The 16,349-nt window shown below is 32.3% G+C and overlaps 1 protein-coding gene across 4 annotated transcripts in view; it reads right to left on the bottom strand.

The window, feature by feature from the left end:
- Positions 1–16,349, bottom strand: part of LOC126823446 (syntaxin) — a 56,710-nt gene that overhangs the window by 13,937 nt on the left and 26,424 nt on the right. For 2 of the 4 annotated variants that reach the window (XM_056102084.1, XM_050552306.2), the window contains exons 6-9: positions 8,085–8,193; positions 4,534–4,607; positions 3,925–4,062; positions 3,088–3,198 (exon numbers count right to left, since the gene is read on the bottom strand). In XM_056102084.1, coding sequence (XP_055958059.1) covers positions 3,088–3,198; positions 3,925–4,062; positions 4,534–4,607; positions 8,085–8,193 — 432 coding nt within the window. Of the gene's footprint in view, positions 1–135; positions 713–3,087; positions 3,199–3,924; positions 4,063–4,533; positions 4,608–8,084; positions 8,194–8,811; positions 8,921–16,349 lie in introns of those variants that run through there. The other 2 variants (XM_050552310.2, XM_050552308.2) reach the window with 2 other exon arrangements.

The following is a 16,349-nucleotide window of genomic DNA, read 5'->3' as shown; positions in this document are numbered from 1 at the left end:
AAAATACTTCACAAATAAATGAAATTTAAATACATATGAAGTTTTTCACAAAAAAGAAAAGAAAAAAAAACTTTTATGAAAAAGGAAAGGATATGATTAATACCTTACAATTTGAGGACATGGATACAATTCAATTAAATAAAAATAGACGCTTAATTAAAAATGAAATTAAAAGGCATGAAATTATAATTCTATCCAAATATGTATAAAATGACTTCTATTCACAACTTTGTCTATATTTTGTTCTTTTAAATTGTAAGAACACATTTTTAAAGATTACAATTTTTAAATCCAAAACATGATGATGATGACTATTTATTTTTCTAGGTGAAATGTGGCACAAATAATATAGTCTTAAGAAGTATATACAAATAAATAGTCGTCACAAATGAATGTTTGGATAGAATTGTTATCTACTGGATTGTACACATTACAATCTGTAATCTTTGCATAATCATGACAGAAAAATGTTAGTTTACTGTGCTCATGCCAAATTAATCATTCTCAAAACCTAAGAAGAAGAATATAAAATTCAGCATTATAGAGACTGCCAGAATTCCCAGAGGAGGAACTTTGAACTTTATAAAACCATTTGCCAAACATGGTTATGCAAAGATGACTTTAATAAATATGACAATTACACAGATAAACCTATTATTAAACCAATAATAGCTAAAGCAATTAAAATACAAATAATTATAATAATCTTTTTCTGAAAAATAACAAAAAGAAGAAAAAAAAACAAATTAAAATCAAACTATGTGGTGATAAAGTCATGCAAAATAAAAAACAAAATGTGCAGTTAAGTAGAAAAACAAGAGAGAGATTGTTTGCTTCAGTCAGAAATAAGTCTTATTTGTCATTTTATGGTTTGCTGCAAGACTGAAAACTAAGCTTATATCTTGAAAACAAATAATGGAAGCTTTCTCAAGTGAAGGGGGGGGGGGTTGATGGCCTAGTGGTCTAGAGTGTCGTGCTTCGACCTCTAGCTGGCCGGTCACCTCTGGCTTGCGGTCGTGGTTTTGATCCCTGGTGTGAGCTATGTGACTTAGAGATATGAGTGCCTTCTCAACCTTGTGGGTTTACTCTGGTTTCCTCCCATGTGCGCTAAGATAATAAAAATGAAAATAAAAGACCACTTGTCTGCGATATCACCCTTGGTTGAAGTGAACGATAAACACTAAGAACAACAACATCAAGTGAACAATTACAGCAAGTATTTATCTCCTAGTTACAAGGGGAGTTGGATGGCCGAATGGTTAGCATGTGCACGCTGTATCATAAGGTCTGTCATTGAGTCAACTGGCGGGGTTTCGATTCCCTGGTTGTACGTGACAAGGAGTAGGGTCGCCTGTCCAACCTCGTGGGTTTTCTCCAGGTCCTCCCACTACTAAAGACCTCTCTCTACGCACAAGTGAATTATTGAAATAAAACTGAACCATGTGTTAGTCCCAAAATAACCTAGTTCGTGTTGAGTGGACATTAAACCACATTTCTCTCTCCTAATTACAAGTTGAATTTTGCATACTAGTAACCTAAATCATTGTTCTAAGTTCCTTATACTGAGACGCAATGAAAACATAACCCTTTTATAAATGGATGACATACTATCAGAGCACGTGTATATGACATGCTTATAAATTCTCCCAAACTAAAACCAGCGGTTGCCAGGCAAGGTACGTCCACATTTTGCAAGAGATAGATAGAGAACAAGCCAAAACAACAAAAAACATGATTATTCGCACAATTAGGGGCCATAATCCAGAAAGTAATGGTCTGATATGTGCTAATATCCAAAGTACCTGAGATCTTTGGGATATAAACATATATTTTAAGTTTCATCAAAATCGGACAAAAATTGTGACCTTTAGCGGGTCCACAACCTTAATATTACATACTTTTACACTATTTGTGTTCAAGCAGCGGCCATTTTGTAAGGCAGTTTTGGTCCGATTTTTGTGAAATTCAAACTAAATCATCATCAGGGTGTAACGATGATATATTAAAAGGATTTTTAAAATTGTGACCTCTAGATGATCCATAAGCTAAAATCGCAATTCTCTTCTTACAATCAGGGGCCATAATCTAGGAACTTACGGTCAAATATGTGACTATCGAAAGAAACAAAGATATTTGGGATATAAACACGTGTTAAGTTTCATCATAATTGGATAAAAATTGTGACCTCTTAGAGTCTCCATAATCTGTGATATGACATACTTTAACACTATTTGCGACCATTTCGTTCAAGCTGCTTTAGTCCGTTTTTAAAGAAATTCGAACTCAACCATCATTATCTTGTAACGGTGATATATTTAGACAGTTTTTAAAATCGGATAAAAATTGTCTCCTCTAGAGGCATCACATTCAATCAGGGACCATAACCAAGGAAGTTACGGTCCAATATCCCAGAATATTGACAGGAACCGAGAACATTGGGTTATAAACATATATTTCAAGTTTCATCAAAATCAGATAAAAATTGTAACCTCTAGCTCTAGATTGTCCACAAGCTCAAAACATGATTTTTCGTACAATCAGGGGCCATAATGCATGAAGTTACAATCCGATACTTTCGAATATTGAAAGGAACCAAGATTTTTGAGAGATAAACCTAAATTTCAAGTTTTGCCAAAATCGGATAAAAATTGTGACGGACGAACAGGGGCGACGACAATATACGTCCACATGAAAATGTGGCTGTATAAAAATTGTATTTGACAGAATGGGAATGAGTACCAGAGCAGTCACCCAAAGGCTTGGGTGCCATCCTAAGACTCATTGATCATTAGCAGCAGACAAGGTCCACTACAGATTGGCAAAGGCCTGAATAGCAATAATGCTGAAAATCACATTTCTGCTACATTAGCTCTCGAGTGTCACCAGGACTTTTAGCCAAATCAGTACACAACAGTAGAGCATGGTCATTGCATCTCAGTATCATATGGTATAATTGTCAGTTGGTTGAAAGCAGAGTATTCCTCTGGGTATAATCATTACCAGCAGATAAGAAAAAGCCTCAGCCAAAATAAAAGGTGGGTGCCTGTTTGGGCAAATAAAAATACAACTATAAAAATGTTTACTTACTCGTCTAGCTTTACTTTGATACTTGACAGCCTTCTTGGTGTCCATTTTGGCAGTTTCAATATAATCTACAGCTGCTTCAACATTATATTCAATACGATCTATCATCTCTCCCTAAAATATTATAACATTACAGTCCACACGATTTATCACCTTTTAGCCCCCAATATGATACCTTTCAATATGATACATTATCTCTCTCGAAAACAAAATAACATAATATTTTGATATAATACATAATCTCTCTCTAAAACAATACGACTTTATATTCATATCTCTCCAAAATTATATAACATAAAATTCAATGTGACCTATCATCTATCTCTACAATAATACTACATAATATGTATGATCTATATTCAATACAATCTATTATCCCTCCTTAAAATAATACATTGTATAAAATCATATGCAATATTATCTATCATCTCATCCTAAAAACAATGTAACATAACACATGTATATACCTTTGCCTAAATTTACAGAGCTCCAATTTTTTTTACTTATCATCAGATATTGAAATATTTGATATAGAAACAGAGTCGTACGAGATTTTCTACATACACTTACTCAATATGCTTACATTCTCTCCCTCACCCTATAATGATGCTTATTATATATAAAATTAACCATAACACTATCATTCATATGAATCTAATGTGCAACAACTTAACGAGTTCTCAACCACTGATCATCCTGGATATTGGCCGTTTCTAAATCTTAAGATTCTTTATTGGTGGCAACAAAATAATTTTTTGTATAGTTTGTCTATGTTTTCCAATCATACTGTGATCAGAATACATCTAAAGTGTCAAAAAGACATATATGTCCGGAACTTACTTGACTCTCTACCAACATAGCCATATCCATAAACATATCATGTAACTCTCGTATACTTGTTTCTAATCGTATAATATCATTATGTCGTGCTTCAATATCTGCTAATGTTTGTTTAGCTTGTTGAGTTTCCATAATAATCTGAAAAATAAAGTACAAAATGTTCAGTATTTAAATAATCTTAGAATTATGAAGAAATATGACAATAAGTTGGTCCACAAGTTTGTATTATCTGTATGAATTAACACCATACTATCATGGAGCTAGATAATTTTTCATCTGCAAGACAATCTGTACAGCACCAATAAACTGTTCACAAATTTACAGTTCCGATGAATTTGTACCATTTGAGATGTGCATTTGCGGTTATATAAAGGCACGGAAATAATGGTTTTAGTTGTACCAGAAAATATGTTTGTGACAGGTATCTCATTTCCAGGCTTGGTTACATGATTTTGTTCATCAGTATGGATTAATAATGATTGATACAGAACAGAAGAATTTTGAGGCACAATTATGGAGACATCAGATTATTTCAAAATTGTTAACTGGTATTATTTTCAAAGGTATTCATCAACATACTAGTGACAACAAAGGGACATAATAACATACCCCTTGAGTAAATATTGCAGGATTGCCCGACTCCAACATATCTTCTAGCTCTTCATTAGTTGTAGTTTTACCAGCTGTAATAAATTTATTTTTGTATCATCAAATTTACAATACTGTACCTTAATATGCTTATAGCATCATAATTCTTCATTTTCTAAGATCTTTTTTCAAAAACTTTATGTTAAAAATATTAGAACATATCTAAGTTTCGTTTAATCAAACAATAAAACCAGGATTAAAAGAATTTTAGTGGACAGGAATTCTTACTGTTTTCTCTCAAAAGGAAAAATACTTTTTTTTAATTGGAATTGTGATAGCATTAATTTCTAAACAAAACTATAATATTGGCCTCGTGCGAACCTTTCATATAAATCTTATTTAATGTGTCGAGCCTCCACTTGACAAAACCTTTAACTGGGACATAGGAGTTATTTTCATATTAACAGGGAACAAGTAACATTTTGAGTTGCAGCATTCAGCCTTAAGAAGGATGTTAATATCTAGCAATGTATCCCTAAATTTGGAGCTACAGCATCCTATTTGCACCTCTATAACAGTTAAAAAGAAGAAAATGTGAAAATTTTAAATTGCAATGTTCAGTGCGATAAATATGATTATCTTATAATGAATTGAAAAGAGTATTGTAAATAACATATAGAGCAGTGTCAAGTTTTCTAGGACACCAATGCATATTTAAATGCATGTAGAACCCATATCAGACAATAATTTTGATTATTAATATGATTAAAGTTTAAAGCCAGCAATTGTTTTTGCCTTCCAATGAAATTATTCTATGAAATCTTCAAAGACATGTTCCCTCAAGTATAATATTGTTTTTTGTTCAATTTTCTCTAAGGGAGGGTCGTAAAATGCTTATGACAAAACATTATCCTAGTTTGAACATACTACCTTCATTAGAAGCAAAATTACTGTTTTGCTTATCTCTACTTAGTCCATGCATAAAACCCTCATCAGAATCAAAGGTATTGTGTTTCAAAGTCTCAACCCATCAAATTGCTCATTACTCTGTTTAAGACATTCACCTCATGAACAGTTTATCTCAATTATTGTGTTCCAAAAAGCATGACAGACCAACAAACCCATTTTAATAATCTCCTGCTTTCTCCGAAAAGTTATTTATTACATAGCATAAACTACTGAGTCTTACATTTGCACTTGCAAGTTAAATACATTATGGTGGCTAAGTTTAAATTTGTAGGCCGTTAAAACAATAATGTTATGATCAAATTCGCTTATAAAATACGCTTTTGATAGAAAATATATTTAGCTTAGATAACAATGTTATGATCATGACTGCCAAGGAAAGATATCTTTAAACAATAAATCTAAACTTAATAATCTCTATGGTAAGTATATTTTTCATTCTAATAGTATCTAATACCTACGTGGCAATATTCACAAATAAAAGAGTACTAAACCAACAAATTAATTTGGTGATATTGTTGCACATACAGTATAGCCCCATGATACAGTCATTAAACATGGAGAGTCACATTGGCTCACTGGGTAAAATGCTGGCTGACTACTTATCGGTCTGCGGTTCGCTTTCAATGTTGGTAGAGAGAGTTCCATGGGATTTTCCGGCATGGTTCCCCCCAGTTCCCAAATGTGGACGTGCAGGACGGCGGACCTGAAATGGACAGCTGTCAAGTCATTTGAGGTCCTATGCACAATCAGATAATAATTGTGACCTCTAGAGGGACCACAATCTAAAAACGCGATTTTTCATACAATCAGGGACCATAGTTCAGGAAGTTACGATCCGATATGCGCGAATATCAATAGGAACCAAGATCTTTGGGTTGTAAACATGCTTTTCTAGTTTCATCAAAATCAGAACAAAATTTTGACCTCTAGAGGATCCACAACCATGATATACCAGATGTTTACACTATTTGGGTACAAGGGGCAGCCATTCTGTCTGATTTTCACAGAATTATGGTGTAACGGTGATATATTCAAACGTTTTTCTTTTAAATCGGATAATAATTGTGACCTTTAGAGGGACCACAAGCTAAAAACACTATTTTTCATAGAATCAGGGTCCATAATTCAATAAGTTACGGTCTGATATGCGCGAATATCAAAAGGGGCCAAGATCTTTCGGTTATAAACATGCATTTCAAGGTTCATCAAAATCAGGTGAAAATTGTGACCTCTAGGGAGATAGACCTATATTTTAAGTTTCGTCAAAATCGGACAAAAATTGTGACCTGTAGAGTGTCCATAAACAAATTGTGGACGGACGGACAGACAGGGGCGACGGCATAATACGTCCACATGAAAATGTGGGAGCATAAAAATTGTTGAAATTCAATAGGTTTCTTCATTTCACTAAGATTCTAGAAATTAAGCAAGGTATATAAAGGTCTCAAATAATGTGTTTATATTTGATTGACTTCTGCTTCACAAATCTAAATAAATGCATAAAAATTTCAAGCAGATCTGATAAAAACTTCTGTCCAAATGCTATTATCAGAAATCAGTCTATGTCTCACTAATATAAACAACATATGAGCTTCTAAAATTTTTTTAAACCGTCAATGTAGTCTGTTTACAAAAACAATGGATGACAGACACACTTCAATATGGGTGTATAAAAAATAATAGCAGACTGAGAATAGTACACCCAATGGTCAGGTGAATTCATCCACAATTAGTTTCAAGGGTTGTCTGAACTTGCTTGACACTGCTCTAACTCTATTTTACTACTAAATAAAACTTGAAATAAATTTTATATAAATGTGTTGCAAGTGCTAATTTAAATAGAATGCAGAAAAAAATATAGAATAAAAATATTTTTTTTTGTCATTTTCGCAGGCTGGATTGGATGTTTTGGTTTTTTTTGGGGGGTGGGGGCAATCCTGGAAACTATTTCATGTCATAATTATAGTATTAAATATATATCTTCAGTTTTTATATCAATAGTTTCTACCCATTCAGTTAAACAAAATAATGATTAATTAAATCAAAACTATTTGGATTTATAAACTTCTAAAAAATGCTAATTGTTTATTTCTATTGATTACAAAGCTTATTACATAAGCATATCTATGACAGAATAATGTAAATCATTTCTACAAGCAATCAAATGCTAATACACTTGTTTACTAAAATTTCTGGCATGATTATAAAATATTTTTTTTAAAAAAAAACAATTATAATATAAAGTAGAATATTTACACAAGTACATGGACAAGTACTACACGTTTAAAGCAGCTTTTGAAAACGGGAGATCATTTGACCAAATATTCTGATCTTAAATACGATACTAATTCGTTCATGTGATTGCAAAAATAATTACTATTATGTTAATCAAATAAGAATATTAAAGCTTTGTTATGAGAGAATAGGGGGCCAGACATTTAATAAATTTGTAAATATTACTAATAGATAAATTTTAAATATTATTCCATACATAATGGCTTTATTAATTTCCCAGTAATCTTAATTGTACACTACAGCCAATACACATATGTATATAAAACTGTAAAACATCAAGTAAATTTGAAGGTTGATTCATAGCTTACTTATTTCAAGTTGTCTCTGTATGCGGCCCTTGCACCTATCTCGGTAGTCAATCTGGCATGCGTTGTAGTCATTCATAACTTCGACAAATTTACGTGATAACGTGGCATGCTAGAACAGAATTAAAATATTTTCTACTAGAAATGCAGGGGGAACTTTAAGATATGTGGTTGGAAGGTTTAAAATCACTTTTAAATTTTTCGCAATGGTCAAAGACTCAAAAAAAAAATAAATATATAAATAAAATGCTTAAGGTGCATAGGTTTTACTTTTACGGTTATTATCTTTTTTTTAAATTATCAACCATGTGAATAAAATAAAGTGATTTTATTTACAACTCAACATTTTCTACGACCAATTGAAATCTTCCAATCTGATCCACCCTTGCTAGAAAATCAGTAAAATATAATAATAATATACTGCTTTGATTGAAGTAAAAAGGCATCTATAAACAAAACACTGAAATAAATACTAAAAAAATAAAATAAAACTAAACTATTTAACAGAAGTTGTCTCCCTTCATCCATTACCACATTAACGAAATTGAATATTGAAGTGATCAAATCATGCTAATCACAACACTATCCAATATGAAGAATGGAGTAAATGTGTAAGAATCATCTAAACATTATAAACATAAGTAGGAAAAAGGAGACAAATTCTGTATTAATATATGAGGACAAGACGGCAACACTCAGTGCATCCACAGTGACGAGATGATCGGCTTACTTATTTCCATCTGTCGTTGAATTCGAGCTTTACACCTGTCTCGGTAATCAAGTTGTGCAGCGTTATACCCTGTCATCACCTCGACAAATTTACGCGATATTGTGGAGTACTACAATAGACAAAAAACATCCAGTAGGGAAAGTCACAATCAAACTGTAAAATAATATACGAAAGGGTTGTGTTTAAGAAAAATCGAGCGCATTCAAAGAAAGTCGACAAGGCACAAGGGCCTTGATTGCCAATAGCTTTAGAGTATGTGTGCAATGAAGATTGTGTTTAATGTGAAGTTATAGATAACTCCAAAAACGCATTACAGAATTTTGATCCTTCCAAAATGTTTAAATTCAATCAATGCCTTATTAGGACACAATGAGCAACCTCAATGTCAATGAGTTTCAAACTTCGTCAGATAATGCTCTTGTGTATATCGTGTTCACAAGATTTCATCAATTTTACCATATTAACTCAGTGATTCAGATAGGCCCAAAAGAACAATACCATCAAATTAAAAAAACATTCCATTGAGAACTGCTTTAAACGTCACGATATGATTGGAAATAAAAATCGGTAAACATTTTTAAAATCTAACATAAATGGGGAGATACAAAAATTTTGAATTTCGATAGGTTTTTTTCAGCAAATCAACAAAATTCCTGGAAATAGAATGATCACGAGAAAATTTGGTCGAGCCAACAGATGCAGAGTAAACAGGTGTTGAAAATTTACATCTATATACGTGTGTATGTTAAAAATTTCAAAAAATGCTCCCTAAGAATTCAAAAATATCTATATCTGTTCCTTTATACATGTACTTCCACTGCCCCACTCCTCTAACATCACTAGATCAACCTATTTATCAAATTTGGCTCCAATCCATCCAGATTCTAGCAGTTTTAAGTGGAAAAGTTGAAAATGGCTAAATTTGTCCAATCAAGTTGACCCATCCCTATCAGGTCAAGCAAATCTGATTAAGCACTATCTAAGCAATATATCTGCCAAATCTGATTCTGGATAAGGAAGAGAAGCTGAAAGACTAAATTTGCACCTTCAAGTTTCCCTTGCCATGACCACTAGGGGACGAATATTTTTATCTAAACAAAGCACCTAATCAGCATACCTACTTAATGGAGAATGCTCTAGTAAAGTTTAATTTTATCATTTACTTAGTTCATTGTGTAACGCATTTCAGAACTATTTTTTTTTTTAAAAAAGTTTTAGTAACAAATAACGTTAAAAAACACTTTCAGAATTCCGCAATTAATGAGCTGAAGCTAAATCATGTGACATGACATAAGAGGTGCCACTCGTGTAGCAGTCGATGTATATTTCAATATGGCATTGGCAGAAAGTGATAGCTTGTGAGACATTTTATTCACCAAAATGTTCTTCCCTATCAGTACGAGCCAATTAGAAATGCGAGCAACAACGGTGACAATGATGGTTCGGAACATTCTACCATTTCTAGCGATGAAGAATGATGACAAATAGGCACTAAAAACAGCATAAGCCTACCTTGTCTTATCACAGTAATTCCAATAAGTCTACCCTAGCAGTAGGGTTATACGGTACTATATGCCCTAGACTACTTTCTTTGTGTAACAATTGAAAAACGAGGGTCACAAAGGACTATCGAAGTATCGGTGAAAATTTTTTCTATCACACTCATTTACCTAGGTAAATCTGACGGACTTCTTACATCTAGGACTATCTATGATCGACTGCAAAATCATCGACATAAGCCTACACCTTCTACTGACGCGGTAGACGCTTCGAAAAGGGGATATTAATTTACATTAGTATTTAGGCTAGGCCTACCTAGCTGTGTTGTTTACATTTCACTGCTATGTTTATCAGTCATTTCTATTGCTAGATTTTGAAAGCGTGTCGGTTTCACCATAGAACTATGCACAGTTTTAAAATAAAAGATAACATAATATGTCATGATTGATATAATAATACTATTAAAATTGCACTGGTCACTTTTGTAAGCAGGTAAACCGAAATGCTTGCCTAGTTGACATCGCTGTGTCCAGACCGTTCTGCGTGTTGTCTCGCTTAGAAATTCTTAAAAAAATGACACATGCTTCCTGATTTGTTGTTGGTGCCATTAGTGCATCCCAAAGCAACGCAAATGACTATGTTTATGCTTCCAGTTAGTCAAAATGACAGGATGCAGTGCTCAGTTGCAATAGCCTTCTATGGGGAAATTCACAATGTCACTCACAGACAAAATCAAACGATGCAGCAGATATGCATAAATGTCAATTCTTTTTTTTTTTTGGGGGGGGGGGTATATTTTTTCTTTCTAAAAGTATTCAGAGTGACTTTTAAAATTTTGCAGGGCCAAAAATATTCTAATATTAACATTATTTTGCATATGAAAAAAACAACAACTTTTTGTAGTAGTATTCTCCTTTAAATTTGGTTTGGAAAAAGTCGAAATTGACTAATTGTTTATGACAGAAGTGATGACATGATTACTTCCAACCTGCTGAGCTTAAAAATTGATTAATTAAATTAAATTTTCTGTCTCTTTTCCTTTTGTACTGATCAGATCATACACGATATTTTTTGCAAAATTGGCAAATTCAAATGTCTTTCCCTTATAACATAATTTCCATAAATCAATTATTGAATAGATCCTCCTAGCATGTGTACTCCAATGAATATTACAGTTATATTGATTGCAATGTTTGATTGTGACTGTTAGAAAGGAAGTGCATCAGGATTACTGTAGGTTAGATAGAAAGAATCACCATTAAACAATAAATTACAATATCATTAAATCAAACACATTTTACAGTGCATTAATAAAATGAATAACCTTGAACTGCAGTTCATTTGTATCCATTCATCTTTCTCAGTTGTAAGCATAAGGAACCATTGAAATGTGCAGTAACGAGACACTTCCTCCAAGGGTAGATATGTTTCAGATCATGATAATGCCAAGATGATCATAAGTTAGAGGAATTGACAGTAATCCAGCTACATATACACACAGTAGCAGGATTAGGGAAGAACAAGAGAATACAAGGAGGATGATGTGCCAAATTGCAGCCAACAAATTGCTTTGAATCAGTAGGACTGGGGAATGTAGGATGTGTGTTTTGCACAACATGTTTAAACCTCGCATGCATCTTTTGCAAAATCATGCATCATTATGAAATAATCTTGTGGTATGTATTTAATACCAATTCTTAATGGAAGCTGAAACATGAATATACATATAAATATAAAAAAGCATTCCTCTAAAAAAAACATCCAAGTATTTTGTGCTGAAATTTATGAAAACTTTTTTTTAAATCCCAATATTTTAATGAAGTTATTCAACAAAAATATTCCTTATCAGGCTTTTCTGCAGCAAAATGTCCTTTGTCACTATATTCATTACAAAACAAAAAAAAATAGATTATGCACATAGGGTTTCCCTCTCTGGATAAGCTAAAAAAAACAAAAACAACAGGATACATTTTCATTATTACTAAAACAAGCAACAATTTCCAGGAATAAAATGGTTTTGGTTTTTTAATGCCTTACTGGATTTTAAAACTATCATAAAGTAAATCCTAACTTTTTTACATGTGGCATCATAACACTTAATTTCTGTGATATTATGAAAAGCAAGCCAAAAGTTTTCATTTCCATGTAAATATGGGATTTAATAACTTGTACCGGTATCTGGCTTTGTAAAAGAAGATTTCAGTGTAACAATTATAAAGCTTAAGTTAAATGAAGTCCAGTTATTCCTTTAGATTTCTGTGTAACAATTATAAAGCTTGGTAAGTTAAATAAAGTCCAGTTATTCCTGAAAAGAAATCTAAAGTATATTATTGGTGTATCTTAAGTTTTCATGTAGGTAGTAATGGAATAATGTTTATTGTTTATCAAGTTAATGTATCTTGTTTTGATATAATGAAGTGATAATGTTTATTATGATGCGTCTTACTAGTTGTGAGATATTAATGCTATAATTGTATATTGTTGATGCATCTTAGTTTTTATGTACTAATACCATAATGTACGTTGTTGATGTATCTTAGTTTTGAGAGAGAGAGAGAAATGGGATTTAATGTCCACTCGACACAAACTAGGTCATTTCGGGACTAACATATGGTTTAATTTTATTTACATAATTCGCTTGCGCGTAGGGGTCTTTAGCAGTGGGAGGAAACCGGAGGCCCCGGAGAAAACCCACGAGGTTGGACAGGCGACCCTACTCCTTGCCACGTACAACCGGGGATTCGAAACCACGCCAGTCGACTCAATGACAGACTTTATGATACAGCGCGCGCAAGCTAACCATTCAGCCATCCAACCCCCCTTCTTAGTTTTGATGCTATATTGTATATCGTTGATGTATCTTCGTTTTCATGTACTGAGGCTACAAATCATATTGTTTTAATTTTATGTAGTAATGCTATATACATGTTGAAGTGTCTTAGTTATATTTCATAATGTATATTGTTGATATAATCTTAGTTTTGATGTAGTAATGATATGTGTTTTGATATACTAATTGGTGTGAATTTTATTACCATAATGTATGTATCTATTAAAATCATGAGGAACATGATATTAATAACATCTATCCACTAATACTAATAATAGCATGAGATTATTCTTTAGATACCTGCTGCTTATTTCATTGGTTGGCATGGGTCAGTGTGGTATTTTTGACAATGGCATTACAATAGCCATTCTCCTTGCATCCTTGTGTTTTTTGAAAGGGGCAGGAGCAACAGGCAGTCTCGATGTGATACTGTTGTCTCAAGTTTAGTGCAAAAAGCCGTTTTCCATAATCATTCAGTTCTTTCTTATTTGCCCCAGCCTACAGCTCGTGTGGATTGTCTGTTTTGAAACTGACAGATGATTAGTGATTACTAAATATGCCAAGTCAAAATAAATTTAATCTTTTTACTTGCTCAAAAAAGAACCTATGCCTATTGACATTGAATAATCAATCAGTTTACATCTGTCAGTGTACAATTTGATGTTTTATTTCATGTGTAAACACTCTTTCCCAACATATTCACCTCAGTCTTATGTGTGACCCAGGCAATGATAACTAGCTATAGCAACTCGTAACATGTTCAATACTGCGGATTCTCTAATTTGCGCTAATTGGTTAATACGATCAAACTACCTCCCGTGGATATATCAAGAACATTCAATATTGACACTCAGTTCTCATTGGTTTAATAGATAGTTATAGAATATCCCACTCTTCTGATTGGTCAATATCTGGTCAATACCATATAAAATGATGTGATGTTTGACCTTACGTTGAGATGACTTGCTGATTTTGTTTAGTAAGCTGGTTGATAAATGTTATCTATGTTCATTCATTTCATTGATTTTTTGGGCTGTGTAGCAAGAGACGTATTAGTATTAAGTAGGATGTCTATATATAGAGGTGGTGATTGTGTGAGTAGTACAGATATCCTACTGATCGCAAATAAAGTATAACATGAGTGCATACCGTAATAATAGTAAAAATAAAACTAATCTTGTAATCTAGCAGACAAGAATTACCAAGAATATTCAGCTTAAAGCACTGCAGGCAAATGAATATATTCCATCCAATGCAAAAGTAGAGACATTTAAATAATACAAATCTAGATTATAAAAGGCTATTATTTAATTCTTTACCACCTACATCCTATATTATGATACCCTTAATAAAGCAAGTCCTGGTAAGTTTTTTGGGACTGGGAACAAATATTGAATTTGGATAGACACAAAAACTTATAGAACGAACCAAATGATATGTTGATAATTTGGAAAGAATTCTAATCATCTACAAAATAAACTATCAAAGATCAAATAAAAAAGGACATGATGCCAGATTATTCAAGCCAAGCATATCTAGTTGGCTTGTTCAGACTAGCTGAGAGGTTTATTCAAGAAATAATCATATAAACCATTTGAATGTATTTTAACAATCACAAGAAGTTAACAAATTCTAAGGTTTCAAACATTTTCAACAATGTTTGTCTGTGAGAGTAAGCTAAGGTCAATGGGTTGTTGATGGTCACTTATTGTGAAATTATTCGCCACATAAACCCAGATATCAAAAACTAAATATTTTTAACCAAACAATCACAACAATTCTTTTAAATCTTGAAAAAGTCTGAATGTGCAAGATATCAATGACAGTGGTAATAATTCATATTTCTGCAAAAATTTAATTTTATTAGGCTTGATCCTTATTTATTGATAGCAGAATACAGAATGTTATTTTATTTTATAATCTTAAAATCAGTGTTTAATTGTAAGTTGTTCCTTTATAAATTTAAGTTGTCCCTTTATTAATTTAAGATTTCATAAAATCTCCAAACACATGTAATCTATTCGAACATCTTCTCTCATCTATAATGTATTATATCTATTGTGTTTTTCAAGGACAATGTATCATTCAGCATAAAACCATTTATCAAATAAAACTTTTATGCTTTTATTGAACATGGAAGGTCAGACTAACCATTTTATCATTAGCAGAATCTATACAATATCAGTGTGATGATGGTACTAAGCCGTAAGTTGTGTACTAATGTAACCAGATAGAAACTACAAGTAAATATTGGTCATGTTGTAACAAGTTACTTTCAATATTTCTCGCTGAACTCAAGACAGTAATTAATAAGAGAATATGGCAGAATGCTGTAGAGAGAGAAAAGCCCAATAATCAATAAATCAATACAATAACATAGTATTCTAATCTCTTAATAATTGAACAAAGATTCCAGCACATATTACAATACATTCTTAATAGACCATAGTAGTAATAGTACACAAAATATTGGTACTAAAAACAATCTAATAATAAACTTTAAATTCATGACTGACCCCTCTATCCTAACAACAACCTATTACTACTATTAGTATTAAAATTCGATTCTAGACAAAAAAAGACAACAATAAAAATGTTTAGAATATTGTAGACTGAGAACTGTTATAATTAATTGCTATAAGTACTCATGTAATAGAACTTAGAGGCCATAGTGAAGTCTGGTATGAGTCATGTGCTGTCATGTCTCTGTTCACACTGACTTTGTGCCACAGACTCATAGACAATTTCAGTTTTATTCATTTTTGCTTAAGACCTCATTTGGACATTTGGTTGAGGTGAAAATTCTTACCTAAATGGTACTGACATTTGACAATCTTTCAAAGAAAATTACTTTTGTTTAAATTTTTTTATTCTCAATGTATACTATAAAAATTTGAAGGATTTCATCTTTCCATTAGATGAATGTTAATATTTTAGCTCTTTGCTCAATGTTCTTCTTTTTTTTTTTTTAAGAATAAGGCCTGTGAACGTAAACAAATCTTGTGGGTCTATAATGAAAATAAGTCCAGATCAATTTGAGGATCAATTCACTGGCCTTTTAATTGATTTTCCATTGACTACAAGGTTTTTTCTTGTTATCCTGGTTTATAAAAATTCTTTTCGCTTAACTGTTGACATGAAATGTTTATTTAAATAGGTAGTATTAGTAACTACAAAATTACAAAAGAAGGCTTGGTTGAATCGATAC

This window comes from Patella vulgata, chromosome 6 (genome assembly GCF_932274485.2).
Source record: "Patella vulgata chromosome 6, xgPatVulg1.2, whole genome shotgun sequence".
Classification (NCBI taxonomy): Eukaryota; Metazoa; Mollusca; class Gastropoda; family Patellidae; genus Patella; species Patella vulgata.
Note: the sequence above shows the minus strand (reverse complement) of the source record. Positions and strands in the feature narration are given on the sequence as shown.